General features: G+C 50.2%; 1 protein-coding gene across 1 annotated transcript in view; it reads right to left on the minus strand.

The window, feature by feature from the left end:
- The window catches only part of ABR (ABR activator of RhoGEF and GTPase), a 196,330-nt gene extending 186,487 nt beyond the window's left edge, over positions 1-9,843 (minus strand). The window contains exon 1 of the mRNA XM_084802749.1: positions 8,686-9,843. Within this exon, the coding sequence (XP_084658875.1) occupies positions 8,686-9,724 (1,039 nt within the window). The 5' untranslated portion in view covers positions 9,725-9,843. The remainder of the gene's footprint in view (positions 1-8,685) is intronic.
- Positions 9,844-14,193: the final 4,350 nt, after the last annotated feature.

Genomic DNA, 14,193 nt, shown 5'->3' on the forward strand with positions numbered 1-14,193 from the left:
TCCTGGTGGCTTGCCTTATGCCCAGGCTTTGTAAAAGATACTGATGAGAGAAACTGTCCCTTGTCCCTGCCCTCAAGGAGCCAGGCAAGTCCTTGGCTTGAGAGCCATGCTTCAGAATGTAATAGGCATGGTGCCTGCAGAGAGGGGTTTCTGCTGTCATTTGTCCACTGAGTCAATGAGTTAATACACAGCATAATAATAAAAACCATTGTGCAGTGTGGGCTCACTCTAAGAACCACAGACGGGATGGAGTAGTTGGAAAGGCTCGTGCCAGAGGCTGCTAGCTGCCTACTCACTGTCTATTCTTCCATTCCCCCCCCCCCGCCTTGTAACAGAGGCCCCATTTGATATAAAGTACTGTTTCCCAGCCTCCCTGGTAGCTAGAGGTGGCTGATGTGATTAAAAACAGAAACTGTAAAAAAAAAAAAAAAGAAAGAAAGAAAGAAAAGAAAAGAAAAGAGAAACTGTCAACAGAAGTTTCTAGGAAAGTGCTTCAAATAGCAGACATGACAACTGCCACTCACTTTTTCCTGTTCTTAAAATTCTTGCCTGAGAGCTAGGGTGTGACAGTGCACGCCTTTAATCCCAGCACGCAGGGAGGCAAAGGCAGGCAGATCACTGTGAGTTTAAGGCCAGCCTGGTCTACAAAGTGAGTCCAGGACAACCAAGACTAACACAGAGAAACCCTGTCTCAGGGTGGGGGGTAGGGGGAGGAGACAGGAAAATATATGATAATTCTAATGTATGACGAAAAAATGCTGCAACCCTTTAACATAGTTCCTCATATTGTGGTGACGCCCTACCATAAAATTCTTTCACCGCTACTTTATTTATTTATTTTTTAAGATTTATAGCCAGGCGTGGTGGCGCACTCGGGAGGCAGAGGCAGGCGGATCACTGTGAGTTCGAGGCCAGCCTGGTCTACAAAGTGAGTCCAGGACAGCCAGGGATACACAGAGAAACCCTGTCTCAAAAAACCAAAAAAAAAAAAAAAAAAAAAAAAAAAGATTTATTAATTACATATACAGTGTTCTGCCTGCTTGTACACCTGCAGGCCAGAAGAGGGCACCAGATTCCATTGTAGATGGTTGTGAGCCATCATGTGGTTGCTGGGAATTGAACTCCGGACCTTTGGAAGAGCAGGAAGTGATTTTAACTTCTGAGCCATCTCTCCAGCCCCTTCACCACTACTTTATGACTGTGATTTTTGTTACTGTTATGAATCATGATATAAATAAACTGACATGCAGCATCTCTGATATGAGCCCCCCCCCAAAGGGGTCTGGACCCACAGATAAACAGCTGATCTAACCAGAGGAGAATCAGAGAGACCAGAGGAATCACGGTTTCAAGGCTGGTTGAATTTCCTACATGTATATAAGGGCACGTTAATCTGACCCACCTATTAATGATGAGGGTGAGATGGTGGAGGTGAGCAGTGGAGGGAGGCAAATCTTGAAGAGCCAGAGACTCGATGTCAGCTTTGGTCACCTCCAGTTGAGGCGCAACAACCCACCAGCACACGTGTAAAGCAGGTCTGCTTTGGCAGCAAGGTTCATGACACAGCACAGGCTGGCCTGAAGCTCCAGATCCTTCCACCTGAGCACCCTGAGCATTACAGGCAGCATGCTCCGCCACACTCGGCATGAAATGGACTTTTTAATATCTCCCCACAACAGGACTAGAACAGCATTATCTTATCACAGATACTGCTAAAAATTCAATTTGAATTAAGTTAATTCAGACACATCCCTGAATATAAGGAGCTCTTCCCAGAGCAACAATCTCATTAGTCATTGCCGGAAAGCGTTATGTGAGAGAGACCATCAGATTACAAATGAGCGAGGTAACATGAGCAAAATGCATTTTCCATGAAAATTAGAAATAAAAGGTCTCTCTATCAGAAACCAGCAGAACCCAATGGCCAGGCCTCCAGGTATAGGAACAAGGCCCTGGGCTGGATAGAAATAGTACACAACTTTAACCCCAGCACTCGGGAAGCAGAGGCAGGTGGATCTCTGAGTTCAAGGCCAACCTGGTCTACAAAGCAAGTTCCAGGACAGCCAGGGCTACAAAGAAAAACTCTGTCTCAAAAGCCAAAAACAAAAACAAAACAAAACCTTGGGCTGGAGAGGTGGCTCAGAGGTTAAGAGCACCAGCTGTTCTTCTACAGGTCTTGAGTTCAATTCCCAGCAACCACATGGTGGCTCACAACCATCTATAATGTGATCTGATGCCCTCTTCTGGCATGCAGGTAGAGAACTGTATACATATTAATAAATAAATCTTCAAAGCAAACAAAACAAAACAAAACCAAAAAGAGAAGCAGAAGAGAATAAGCCAGGCCATGACCAGCCGGCCCACCTCAGCGTTGCAGGCGGAATGCTGTGTGCCAGCTTTGTGGACAGACCCATGTCCCAGTGGCCGCTCCACAGGCTCTCTCTACATGGCTCCGGTTGGCTCCTCCAGAACCTCAAGTGGAACAACCAGTAAGGTGGGACAAACCACTGCCATCTGCAGAGATAACCTGTTGCGCTGTCACCTGGCCTCCAACAGACTACGGCTTTCGTGTCCGCTGAATAGATTCCTGGAAAAGGCTGTGGACACAATAGGAAGAGCCCAGATCTGACTCCAAAGCTCTCCTTGAGGTCCTGAGCATGAACTTAAGGTTGCTTTTAGGGTGCAGGGTTCTCTCTCATCTGCCTGAGGTAGCCAGGAACACGGGTCATCTGGGGATTTTCCTCCAGTCTAGGCTCTTTGTAAACATATTTTACTTAGTTATCATTTGGGGTGGGTGCATGCCACAGAACAAGACATGCGGAGATCACAGGACAGCTCTGGGAAGTTGGCGCTCTCCTGCCACCTTCACATGGATTCCAGGTACAAATGCAGACCTTCAGGCTTCCGTAGCCAGCTGCAAGCACTGGGCCATCTCTCCAGCTCACAGTTCTTATTTAGAGTATTTTTCTTTTTTATGAATTATGCTTAACATGGCAGCCCCAAACTCATGATCTTCCTGCTGAGCCTCCCAAGTGTTGGGACTACAGGCATGTGCCATTGTGTCTGGTTCCTTACTCAGGATTTAATAGCAGTCTCCCAATAGAAAGGTGTTTCGTAAGCCGGGCGTGGTGGCACACGCCTTTAATCCCAGCACTCGGGAGGCAGAGGTAGGTGGATCGATGTGAGTTCAAGGCCAGCCTGGTCTACAAAGCAAGTCCAGGACAGCCATGGCTACACAGAGAAACCCTGTTTCGGGGAAAAAAGAAAGAAAGAAAGAAAGGCGTTTCTTTATCTAAAAACCAAGGTTTCTACCCAGCAAAAAGACAGTGAAAATGATGATGGCGGGCCACCATCCTGAGCTGCCTCAGTCCTGAAAAGGGACTGCACGGAGCATGACCTCAATAAATGCTTACTGAGCTGGACAGACGGTCCAACGGACAGATAGATGGATGGACGGACGGATGGAGGGCCATCAAAAATAGAGAAATAGAGAACATTGGGGTTGGGTTATAGCTCGGGGGTATAGGGATTCTTTAGTAGATACAAGGCCCCAGTTTCAACACCCTGCCCCTCTGCCCGTATCAGAGGCAAAGGAGGGTGTGTGGAGAGAAGTTATCTCCACTGAGCAGGAAGGAGATGCCCACCTATTTAAAATATTAATGAAGTTTACTTTGGCATTTGAACCGAAGTCAGAATATTAGATGAATAGTTTCTGACCTTCAAAAGGATGCTGGACTTGGAAAAGCCACCTCTGAGCATTTGGGTCCACAAGCAGTTGTCACCACACAAGGGACACATAAGGGACACACAGGGGACACCACAGGCTGCAGAAGGGACTCATGAACCCTGAGGACAGATCCCTTGACTCTACGGCACAGGTGGTGCAGAAACATGCTAGCTCACAAGGGAAACGCCAGCCTCCATTTGAGGATATTCGGCTGTATGTGCCCAGGGCTGGCTGGCCGGCCCCTGAGGGGAAGTCTGAAATCTAGCATGTGACCTGATGGGGGGGGGGGCAGCTCACAGGAGCCCCATAGGTAGGTGGCAGCCCTAATGGTCTGGCATGTGGCAGGGATTTCCATGATAATGACAGCTATAATGACACAGAGATGCATGGACTTCAAGGTCATGGTGAGTCACCTGTGCCATTAACTGATCTAAATAACTTCCTAGTTTCCTGAATTCAGTGTTTACAACTATCTTGGGGAGTGTATACGAAAACTCGTAGCAGGAAGCTTAGCATTTGTTTGAAAGCAATGGACTTGGGAACCAGACTGCCTGGGTTCAAATCCTATGTATTCCTTTTGTAAACTGGATGATTGGTGGAGGGTCCTTTAGGCCTTCCAAGCCTCAAGACTCTCATATACAATACAAAGTGGAAACAATAGTTGCTTCTGTCTCAAGAGGCTGTGTGTTATAAACTAATAACTAGGGATAAAGTACAGAACGGGGGCCGGCCAAAGCAGGGCAAGTGAGTGCCATTCTTTTCATTGCTGCCTATGAAGCGCAGGTCAGTGACTTGCCCAGGACCTCACATCTAGTGAGAGTGGTACCCGTAGACTCAGGTCTAACTTCGCAGCGCATTTGATCCAATACATCAGATTCTGCTCTGTCCGTCCCTCCATCCTCACCTTTGCCCTATCCCAAACCCCAACCGCTAACCACATTGTCGTGGGCTAGACTTTCCTCAAACCAATCAAGGCATTAGAGATGATCAAAGAAAGATGCCTAATGTGGACCAGCATGCCTATTAATTAAACTCTGATTTTACTCTCATGTGTGAGGAGAAACCCCAAAGGTGTAAAGGTTTATGGACCTGCTCTTTACTTAGTAGAAAATGCTCCTTTTCCATGGAGGGGAGCATGTGTATACACACACACACACACACACACACACACCTCAGGGCTCTCCTTAAAACTCTGTGGCTAAGGCAAAGCCTTATTATTGTTGGCTTTGTTGTATATTATTGTTAAGCCCTCTGGACACAGACATGGCACGTGGTCACTGGTAGAGATGGAGAAATAACACATAGGGCCAATCTAAAGAGCCTCATAAGCCAAGAATTATGCTCTGCTCTGACTCCTGCCCTGTTGCCTGGAAGCTTCTAGAAAGGGCCACAGGTGTGAGAGGAAACAAAGATGTCCTATAACAACCAAACCACCTGTGATCCAGAATATTCTAGAAGCAGGAAGTGTTGTAGAGTCAATTTGAAGAACACAGCCCATAGCAGTAGTTAGCTTATCTAGTCACATGCTTGCTACACTCCCAGGCCTGTTCAAGTCTCTTTAGAGATGATAGCACATTTTCCTCCCATCGACAATATGAGGAAGTCTTATATTACTGATGGAGAAAGTAAGCCACAGAAACGTCAAATAACTTCTCTGGCCAGCACGCCAGCACGGAGATTCATTATACAAGCCTCACGATCCAGAAGCCAGGGGTTTGTAGCCTAGGCTAACCAGGAGCTCTGCATCCTCCTGCTGCAGTCTTCTGAAGTGCTGGGATTACAAGTGTGTGCCATCACCCCTGACATATAAATAACCCAAATTACCCATTTATATGCCATTGAAACAAAGTGATACTAGCCACCCGCACTGCTTTGTCGTGTTTCCTTCCTCCATTCCTCTCTCTTCCTTCTTGCTTTTGATGCTCAGGGCTGAACCCAGGGCCTTGGGCATGCTACGCATGTGTTCTAGCCATGAACTAAACGTCCTTTTTTTTTTTTTCCTATTCTGTTCTATCCTATTACAAATACATCACTCTGAGGGCCAGTCACGGTGGCACACGCCTTTAATCCCCGAACTCAGTAGACAAAGGCAGGCAGACTGCTGTGAGTTTGAGGCTAGCCTAGTCTATATAGTGAGTTCCAGAGCAACCAGAGCTGTACAGTGAGAGCTGGTCTCAAAAGCAAACAACAACAAAAAAAGACAATAAATAAATAAATAAATAAACGAATCGGTCTGGGCCAGTGAGATGGCTCAGCAGACACAGGCATTTGTCACCAAGCCTGAGGACCTGAGTTCTATCCTGGGGACCCACATGATGAAAGAAGAGAACCAACTTACAGAAGGCATCCTTTGACCTTCACACACACACACACACACACACACACACACAAGTGTAAAAACATACCAGCCAACAAACACTTCCAGGAAGCTTAGTATATGTTAGACACATTTGTATAAACGGAGACGACACAAAAAAGCTCCTTTTCTCCTGCAGTTCCCATTACACCAGGGAGTGCAGGGAGAGATACTGGATCCATATATAAAACAGTAGTGTCAGAGGGGCTAATTTAATGAGAGTTATAGGAAGAGCAACCGAGGATGACCTCAGAATGCTTCTGCTGCCTGCAAACTGTTCTGCACGGTAAGCAAAACAAAACAAAACTCCTGCTAATTGATTGCTGGAGTGTGCAGTAACTGTGCACACCTGCGTACATGTGTCACCGTATATGGTGTGCAGATGCTCGCATGTGTTTGTCTTCTCTGTCACACCTCACTGAGGTTTTGCAGAGAGAAGGCAGGATCTCCGCCTGCAGCTGTGTGTGTGTGTGGACGGGGTGTTCCTATACAAGTTTGCCCTGAAGAGAGCCTAGAAGGGATCTGGCATTGGCACATCTAGCCAAAGCCACCGGGGCCAGGCCGTGTGCTCTGGTGCTCCATGGCTGAAGTCACTTCCATCACCGAGAATCTTTCCATCACCGAGCTACCCTGAGGAGCATCTTTGCAGTTAGCCCCAAGCCTGGGCTGGTTTCTAATTTGCATCAAGGCGCTAAAGAACAGACTGCCTACAAAATTAACAGCCAGTCCTGGGGAAGATCCAGAGCACCGTGCGCACCTGACAGAGTGATTGATGCGGGTCTTAGGAGCAACGGGACAGGTGCCAACCACAAAGCAGCTGAGGCGACGTTAGCCTCCGAGGAGGGCATTCGAAACTTGGCACCAGAGGAAAAAATCTTCAACCCTTGCTTTAAATTAAAGGGGAACATAAAAAAAAGTATTACTAGCAAGGGTGGCAGAAGCATTACCTCTGGGAAAAGCAGCCAATATCGGCTAATGAATAAGTGTAATTGATCAAAGCAGATGACTTGATGGATCTTCCAAATGTGCTTTTAGCAAAGTGGACAGTTTTTCATTCAAATGCAAACTCACCCAGATAAGACCTAATAATGGAGGTTTTGGAACAATCCCAGAAGCACTGATGTGTACACACACACACACACACACACACACGCACGCACGCACGCACGCACGCACACACACACACACACACACACACACACACACACACGCGCCTCAGCCCATTCATGGCACAAGGAGACATCTTAAGTTCCTTGCTGCAACCCAATCAAACGAGACACCAATGTATGCCTTCTGCAGGCCTGGGGGGACCCTGACATTTACCATGTGGCAAAGGGGCAGTTGCACAGCACCCCGCTGCCCGGTTAACTCTTTCTCCTTACCTAGCTCTACTCCTGACCTTTGAAGAGCTGGGCAGCCTTTCAAATTCAGTGCTCACTGATTTAGACATTATTTATTGAGCAATGTGATGACCACAAGGGGATTCAAAGACAACTAAGGCCAGACCCTGGGACTGGAGAGATGGCTCAGTGGTTAAGAACACTGGCTGCTCTTCCAAAGGACACCAGTTCAATTCCCAGCACCCACAAGGCAACTCACCACTGTCTGTAACTCTCCTTCTAGATGATCTAACACCCTCACGCACACTTACAAGCAGAACACCAATTTACATAAAATAATACAAATAATTTTTTTAAGGCCAGACTATGTCCTAAAGAAAGAGGGCAGACGAGGCTGCAGAGATGGTTCAGTGGTTAAGAGCACTGACTGCTCTTCCAGAGGTCCTGAGTTCAATTCCCAGCAACCACATGGTGGCTCAGAACCCTATAATGAGATCTGATGCCCTCTTCTGGTGTGTATGAAGGAAGGAAGGAAGGAAGGAAGGAAGGAAGGGCAGATTGGAAAGGAAGCAAAGGACAGAGGACCCCAGCAACGGTCTCGGCTCACCTGCTTGAACATAGCCGAGATTCAGTTTCCTACTTAACCAGGTGAAGGAATTGGACCAAACAGGCTCGCTAGGAACCAGGCCAGCTTAGAAACTGGGACTCCAAGCCTTTCCATCCTCCCGGGAAGCCTACAGACCCCAGAGCAGCCTTCTCGGGAAGAAGACCAGTCAGCCAAGAGGCGCATTTGGCCCCCAGCATGACATTCAGGCTGGAGAAAACGCAAGCTAACTTCAGAACATCTGGGGCTGGAAAGACTTCCACACTAAGCAATCCCAGGGCAATGGGAGTACTTCTAGGGTTTCTTCCGCGGAGTATCAACAGGGTGGTGCGAAGGACTCTAGAGGACCTGTGAGGAGTGAGGGCTGAAGACAAAGGTGAAAGCTCCTGCCAAGGGCTGATGAAGTGCGCCATCCCCACATCCTCATCACAGCCATCACGCTTATTTCTATAAACTCGCCCGAACCCCAAATTCACTTCACACGCACTTGTTTAGCGTTCCACAGATGGCTTTACGGTTAAAAAAAAAAAAAGGTTAATTTCCCTCTGCTTTCCAACTGCCTAGGGCTAAAAGGGCCACCAAAGCCGTCAGTGGCGGAGTGCCAGCAGCCGGCAGGGTGGATCAGCTAGGAGGTACCTGAGAGTGAGGGCATGCCTACCTGCGGAGAAACCGTCTTCGTGGTCTGAGCTGTTGTGGCTGCAGTCACTGCCTCTCTCGGGCGAGCTGTGACTGGGCGAATCCCGGTCCGGCAAGCGCAGGAACCTCTTGCGCCCCCACTGGGCGAGGTGCTCCCTCGCCCCACGCCTGGGGGGCTCATCCTCCCCTTCCAGCTGATCCAGGTCTCGACTCCGCCGCCGGTGGTGCCGCCAACCTCCGGAGATCAGGTGCATCCACCGGTGGGGGCTGCTCGGTCGCGCCAGCTTCTCAGATTCATCCCGGGTCCCAAGCCGGCAAGGGGCCATAAGTAGGTGGCCGAGGACGAATTTCTCATTCAAATCCACCATCTCAAAGTCGTGGTCACTGCAGTCGCCTCCATCATCCCCACCCGAAGCGTCCGGTTCGCCGTCCTCCGAGCCCCGCCCTGCACGGGTCCCAGAGGACTGATCCTCTCTCGAGGCGGTGGACCGGGTGCCATCCTGGCCGGGGGGCGAACAGTCCTCTCGCAGCCTGAAGAGCAAGCGGGGTTGTATCAGCTGCTGGTGGATGGCAGCGGTCAGACTGCGCACGGCGCCCCCTCCTTCTACAGCCCCGGGCCAAGCAGAAAGGTCCAGGCACGCGTAGGGGGATGGCTCCGCCGGTGTCGCCACCTCCGGGTCCCGGCGCGGGGGGCCTGGGGAATCTGGGTCGCAGCCCGCTGTGCCCCCCTCATCGCGCGGTGGCTGCGCGCGCACGGGGCCGGCTGGCTCCTGCTCCTCCACCGAGGCTCCCCCGCTACTGCGGCCGCTGCTGCTGCCTCCACCGTCCCCGCCCTCCGACTGCCCAGCACGCAGGTCCATCTTCTCTCCAGCCAGGGCCCCTTGCAGGTACCAGACTTTGAACTTCTCCTCAGCCAACACCTGTTGCAGCCGCTTCAGGTTGAGTTTGCAACGCTCGAGCTCGCGCTCCATGTCCAGCACCGACTCCAGCTTCATGACTGGAGCCTCCTCCCCGGGGAACTCGGCCTGCCAGTGGCGCTCAAACTCCTGCGGGTCCCACATGCTGGCCGCGCCGTCGGACCTCCCGGGCCCGGCTCCTGTGCGCCTCAGCGGGCTGAGGTGGCGCCTAGAGCTCTCTCGGAAGTGAGCGCTGTCGCAGTCGCCTGTTCCTCGCTTCAGTGCCTGGAGGAGAAAAAGAAAAAAAAAAACATAAAGTTTTTCCCCTTCCGCCCTCGTGCCTTTTTTTTTTTTTTTCCTCTTCTTCTTCTGGGTTTCGCCTCCCTGACGTAAGCAGACAGCCGGCCGCGGAGGCGGGGGCGGGAGCCTGGGGCCGCTAGCGCCGAGACCGCGGTCAGCTGCTCGGTGGCTCGGCCCGGTGGGCTCGGGCGCGCGGAGAGCCGCGGCGGGGGCGGAGCCTCGGTGGCGCAGGGCCAGAGGCTGCCGGCGCGCTTCGCCGCGCGGGCAAGGGCGGGCCGGCCGGGCTGCCCACCTCGGAGGCGCAGGCGCCGCCCGCAGCTCTGCCAGCTCGCAGCCTCCTCCGGGATAGCCTTGTTGCGCAGCTCCAGCCGCAGCGCGCGCCCCGCGACCCCCTCTCTGCGCCCCCCCTCCCTGAGCCCAAGCGCGCGGCCAGTGGGGAAGCGAGAACTGGAGGGGGGGAGACGGGGGGGGGGGGAGCGCGCCGAGCGCCGGCGTCCCAACCAACGCCCCCCCCCCACCCCCGAACTCAGCAAGCTCTCCAAGACCCTCTGCCTTTGGGTCTGGGAGGGAAGGTACCACGAACCAAGGAGAGAAAGAGGCGGGAAAGGCGAAGTGCCCAGTTCCTTTGGGTACCCCAGAGCCAGGATGTACCCATCGCCTTGGACTAACTTGTCTAAGATCACACAGCACTCGACCCCCAAATTGGGGATAAGACTTTGGTGTTTGGGTCCTTTTGTTTTTGGTTTTGTTTTGGGTTTTGGTTTTTTGAGACAGGGTCTCTTCTGTGTTAGCCTTGGCTGTCCTGGACTCGCTTTGTAGACCAGGCTGACCTCGAACTCACAGTGATCCGCCTACCTTTGCCTCCCGAGTGCTGGGATTAAAGGCGTGCGCCACCACGCCCGGCTGTTTGGGTCCTTTTAAGTGTTTCCTTCATTGCTCCTTAGAGATTTTCCCGGAGGGGAATTTATGATGGTCCTGTGACCTCCAAGCTGAGGGCACACTCCTTAGTGACTTGAGTCAAGCCATAGTCGCAGAGGCCTACGTCTAGTAGCTAGCCTTCCACTCCACCTCAGACAGCGCCTTTCAGGGTGGGAGAACAAAAAAAGCTGAGAAAAGGCACGAGTGGGCAACGTGGGGACTCCAGCGCCACCCTCTCTGGCGAGGGTGACAGCCTGCAGAGATGCCTTGATACACTGTCTGGTGCTTGCTAGAGAGCAGAGACCTTATCGGTGATTCGTGGGTTCCTTCATTTCAAGGGTGAGGAAATTGATACTATTCAGAGCAAAGTGACTCCAGAGCTGGCAAGTCTCCCTTTCATTTCTCGCTTTGGGAACTGGAGCTAAAGCAAGGGGGGACTTCTTTCCGGCTTCCTGGCACTCACCTGTCACCTGAACCACCTGCATAGGACCCTCTGTCTCCATCTTTTCAGTCCTCCTCAATTAATACTTGCAGGTTCTGAGAAATGCCCTTTGTCTGTGTGTGTGTGTGTGTGTGTGTGTGTGTGTGTGTGTGTGTGTGTGTGTGTATGTGTGTGCGCGTGCGCGCGTGTGTACGTGAGCGCATGCTCAAGCCTGATGAATGTCTACTCTGCCGACCAGCGCCTTGCTCTTGCAGAGGTTGGAGGACCGCTGTCTTCCTCTGTGACTTCCTACTTCCAGCGGACATTTGGAGACAAGGAAGCAGCTCCTAATTTCTGCTCTTTTTGTTTTGTTTTGTTTTGTTTTTCGAAACAGGGTCCTGAACTCTTCTTTGTAGACCAGGCTGGCCTGGAACGCAGAGTGATCCGCCTGCCTCTGCCTCGCGAGTGCTGGGATTACAGACATGTGCCACCAGGCCAGGAAACAACCCCCGCATATGCCTGTGTTGCTCTCCCCTACGTTTTAAATCAGTACTAGGGTCTGACCTCAAGTCCCTCGTGCTTTGGAGGCCAATACATTATCAACTGAACCATCTTGCAGCTGGCTGGCCGCAAACAAGAGCGTGTCAATGCTTTTGTTCAAACTCTTCAGTGGTTCACTGTCTCCCACTGGGTGGAGTCTAGACTCATAGCTCGGAACAAGCGTTCCTGCCAGGTTTGGTCTCTGCCTTCTTCCTGTACTTGAGCCTTAAAAACTCAATAACAATTCAGTGGTGTCCCCAAAATTACCTTAAAAACAAATAAGTATTTATTTTTGGCTGGGCATGGTAGTACGTACATCGAATCCCAGTACTCAGAAAGCAAGGCAGGTGGATCTCTGAGTTAGAGTCTCCAAAAAGGCCCTTTAAAGAAAGGGGGAGGGGGACTCTTTATTGTTGAGGAATGTTAATTCAGAACATGGCTGCTCTGGCAAGAGATCACATCCAAAGACCTTCTAGGTCTCTGTGATCTGGCTGGATTACAAAGAAGCCTTTAGCCGGGCATGGTGGCACATGCCTTTAATCCCAGCACTCAGGAAGCAGAGGCAGGCGGATCACTGTGAGTTCGAGGCCAGCCTGCTCTACAAAGTGAGTCCAGGACAGCCAAGGCTAACACAGAGAAACTCTGTCTCGAAAAAAAACAAAAAACAAAAAACAAACAAACAAGCCCTTAATCCAGGCAACAGAGGCAAGCAGAACTGAGTTCAAGGCAAGTCTGATATAGAGCACGTTTCAGATAAAGAAAAGCTTAGGTCCAGGTGAGGTGGTACGTGCCCTTAATCCCAAATGAAGGTAAAGTTACTTTGTAGAAAGAAGTACCCACGTTTGAAAGTGATGTCTTAAGGGGCAGAAAAAGTGACAAATCAGAGAAAGATTTGACAGAATAGGATATGCTCGGCTCTCAGGAGAACAGAGGGAAGCTTACTTGAGGGATCAACAGAGAGAGAGGAAGCAGTTTTACCGGTACAGTAATAGAGAGACACGTTGCAGAGAGAGAGAGAACTCAGGTGAAGACCGAATGAGCCAGAGCATAAGAAGGAGCCAGAAGATGAGAACCGATGGCTGGAGTTAGTTTGAGGCCAAACAGAACAATTCTGGTCCGAGAGAGAAGCCAGATTGAATAAGTCAGCTGGGAGAATCGGTTGAGCCAGAACAGCTGAGTTGAACCAGCCAGCCCAGAGCTCAGAAAGAACAAGAAAGAGTGAGCTTAGTAAGCAGTAAGTCTCAGAAGCTGAAAACGTTGTAGGTCTAGGTTAGATTGTGCGGCGGCCAGAAGCTTCCGGAACTAGGCCTAGGATAGCAGACAGAGGCAGTAAACCTCCCAGGCAACAATTGAAACAGGCGGGGGGGAAAAAGTTCCTTTTACACTTTATTATTGAGCCGTCTCTCCATTCTCCACCCCACCCCTAAAAGTTATTTTATGCCTGTTGTTTTTCCACTTGAAACTCACCCCCACCCCCACAACTCCCTGCAGCTGAAGATGTCCAACTCAGTGGACATCTCTTCCCCAGCATGCTTGCATTGCCACAGGATCCTGCACAGGGCCTCCTCCAACCCAGTACAATCGGTGACATCTTGTATTTCCTCTGAGAAAGCACGCAAGAGCAGAGGTGGTTTCTTTTCCACTTGGTGTTCCTGCTGCTTCTGGCAGAATGTGACATGGAGATGGCCAATCCTTGTTGAAGGGGAAAAGCGATAAAAGAATGGTCAGGCAGAATGTGCCCCTGTGTGGGGTACACACACACACACACACCCCTTTCCTTTCCTGCTTGACTTTTTTTTTTTTGTAGCCTTCAGAACTGGGCCAAATGTGCTTTCCCCCGCAGAAGCTTAGCACTCTAGAATCCTCTTTCTTGTCAAAGTCTGTGAATCTGTGTTTATTATCCTCTCTTCTTTACCTGTTTTCTTTTCTTTTCTTTTTTTCTTTTTTCTTTTTCTTTTTCATTTTTGTTTGTTTGGTTTGGTTTTTCGAGACCTGGTTTCTCTGTGTAGCCATTGTACACCAGCTGGCCTCGAACTTATATCGATCTACCTGCCTCTGCTTCCTGAGTGCTGGGATTAAAGGTGTGCGCTACCACACCCAGCTCCTGGCTTCCTTCTCTGTTTTCTTTCTTTCTTTTTTTCTTTCTTCTTTCTTTTTTCTGATTTCGTGTGCTACTGGGATGGATTGTCATAGCATTTGTCTTTGTGTCAGACTATTACAGGGGGCTGGGCATCTTGTTTTTGTTTTTAAAAGGTAAGTTTTTTTTGTTTTCTGTTCTCTTTTTCTCTGTCTAACAGCCTTGGCTGTCTTAGAGCTTGCTCGAATTTAGAGAGCGATCCGCTTGCCTCTGCCTCCTGAGTGCTGGAATTAAAGGTGTGTGCCATCACCACTAAGCCTGAATGTATTTTAAAAATACACTGATTTCAGAACCCCCAGTTGGGATGATTTTCTTCTT

Source organism: Acomys minous (assembly GCF_964271855.1).
Source record: "Acomys minous genome assembly, chromosome: 12".
Lineage (NCBI taxonomy): Eukaryota > Metazoa > Chordata > Mammalia > Rodentia > Muridae > Acomys > Acomys minous.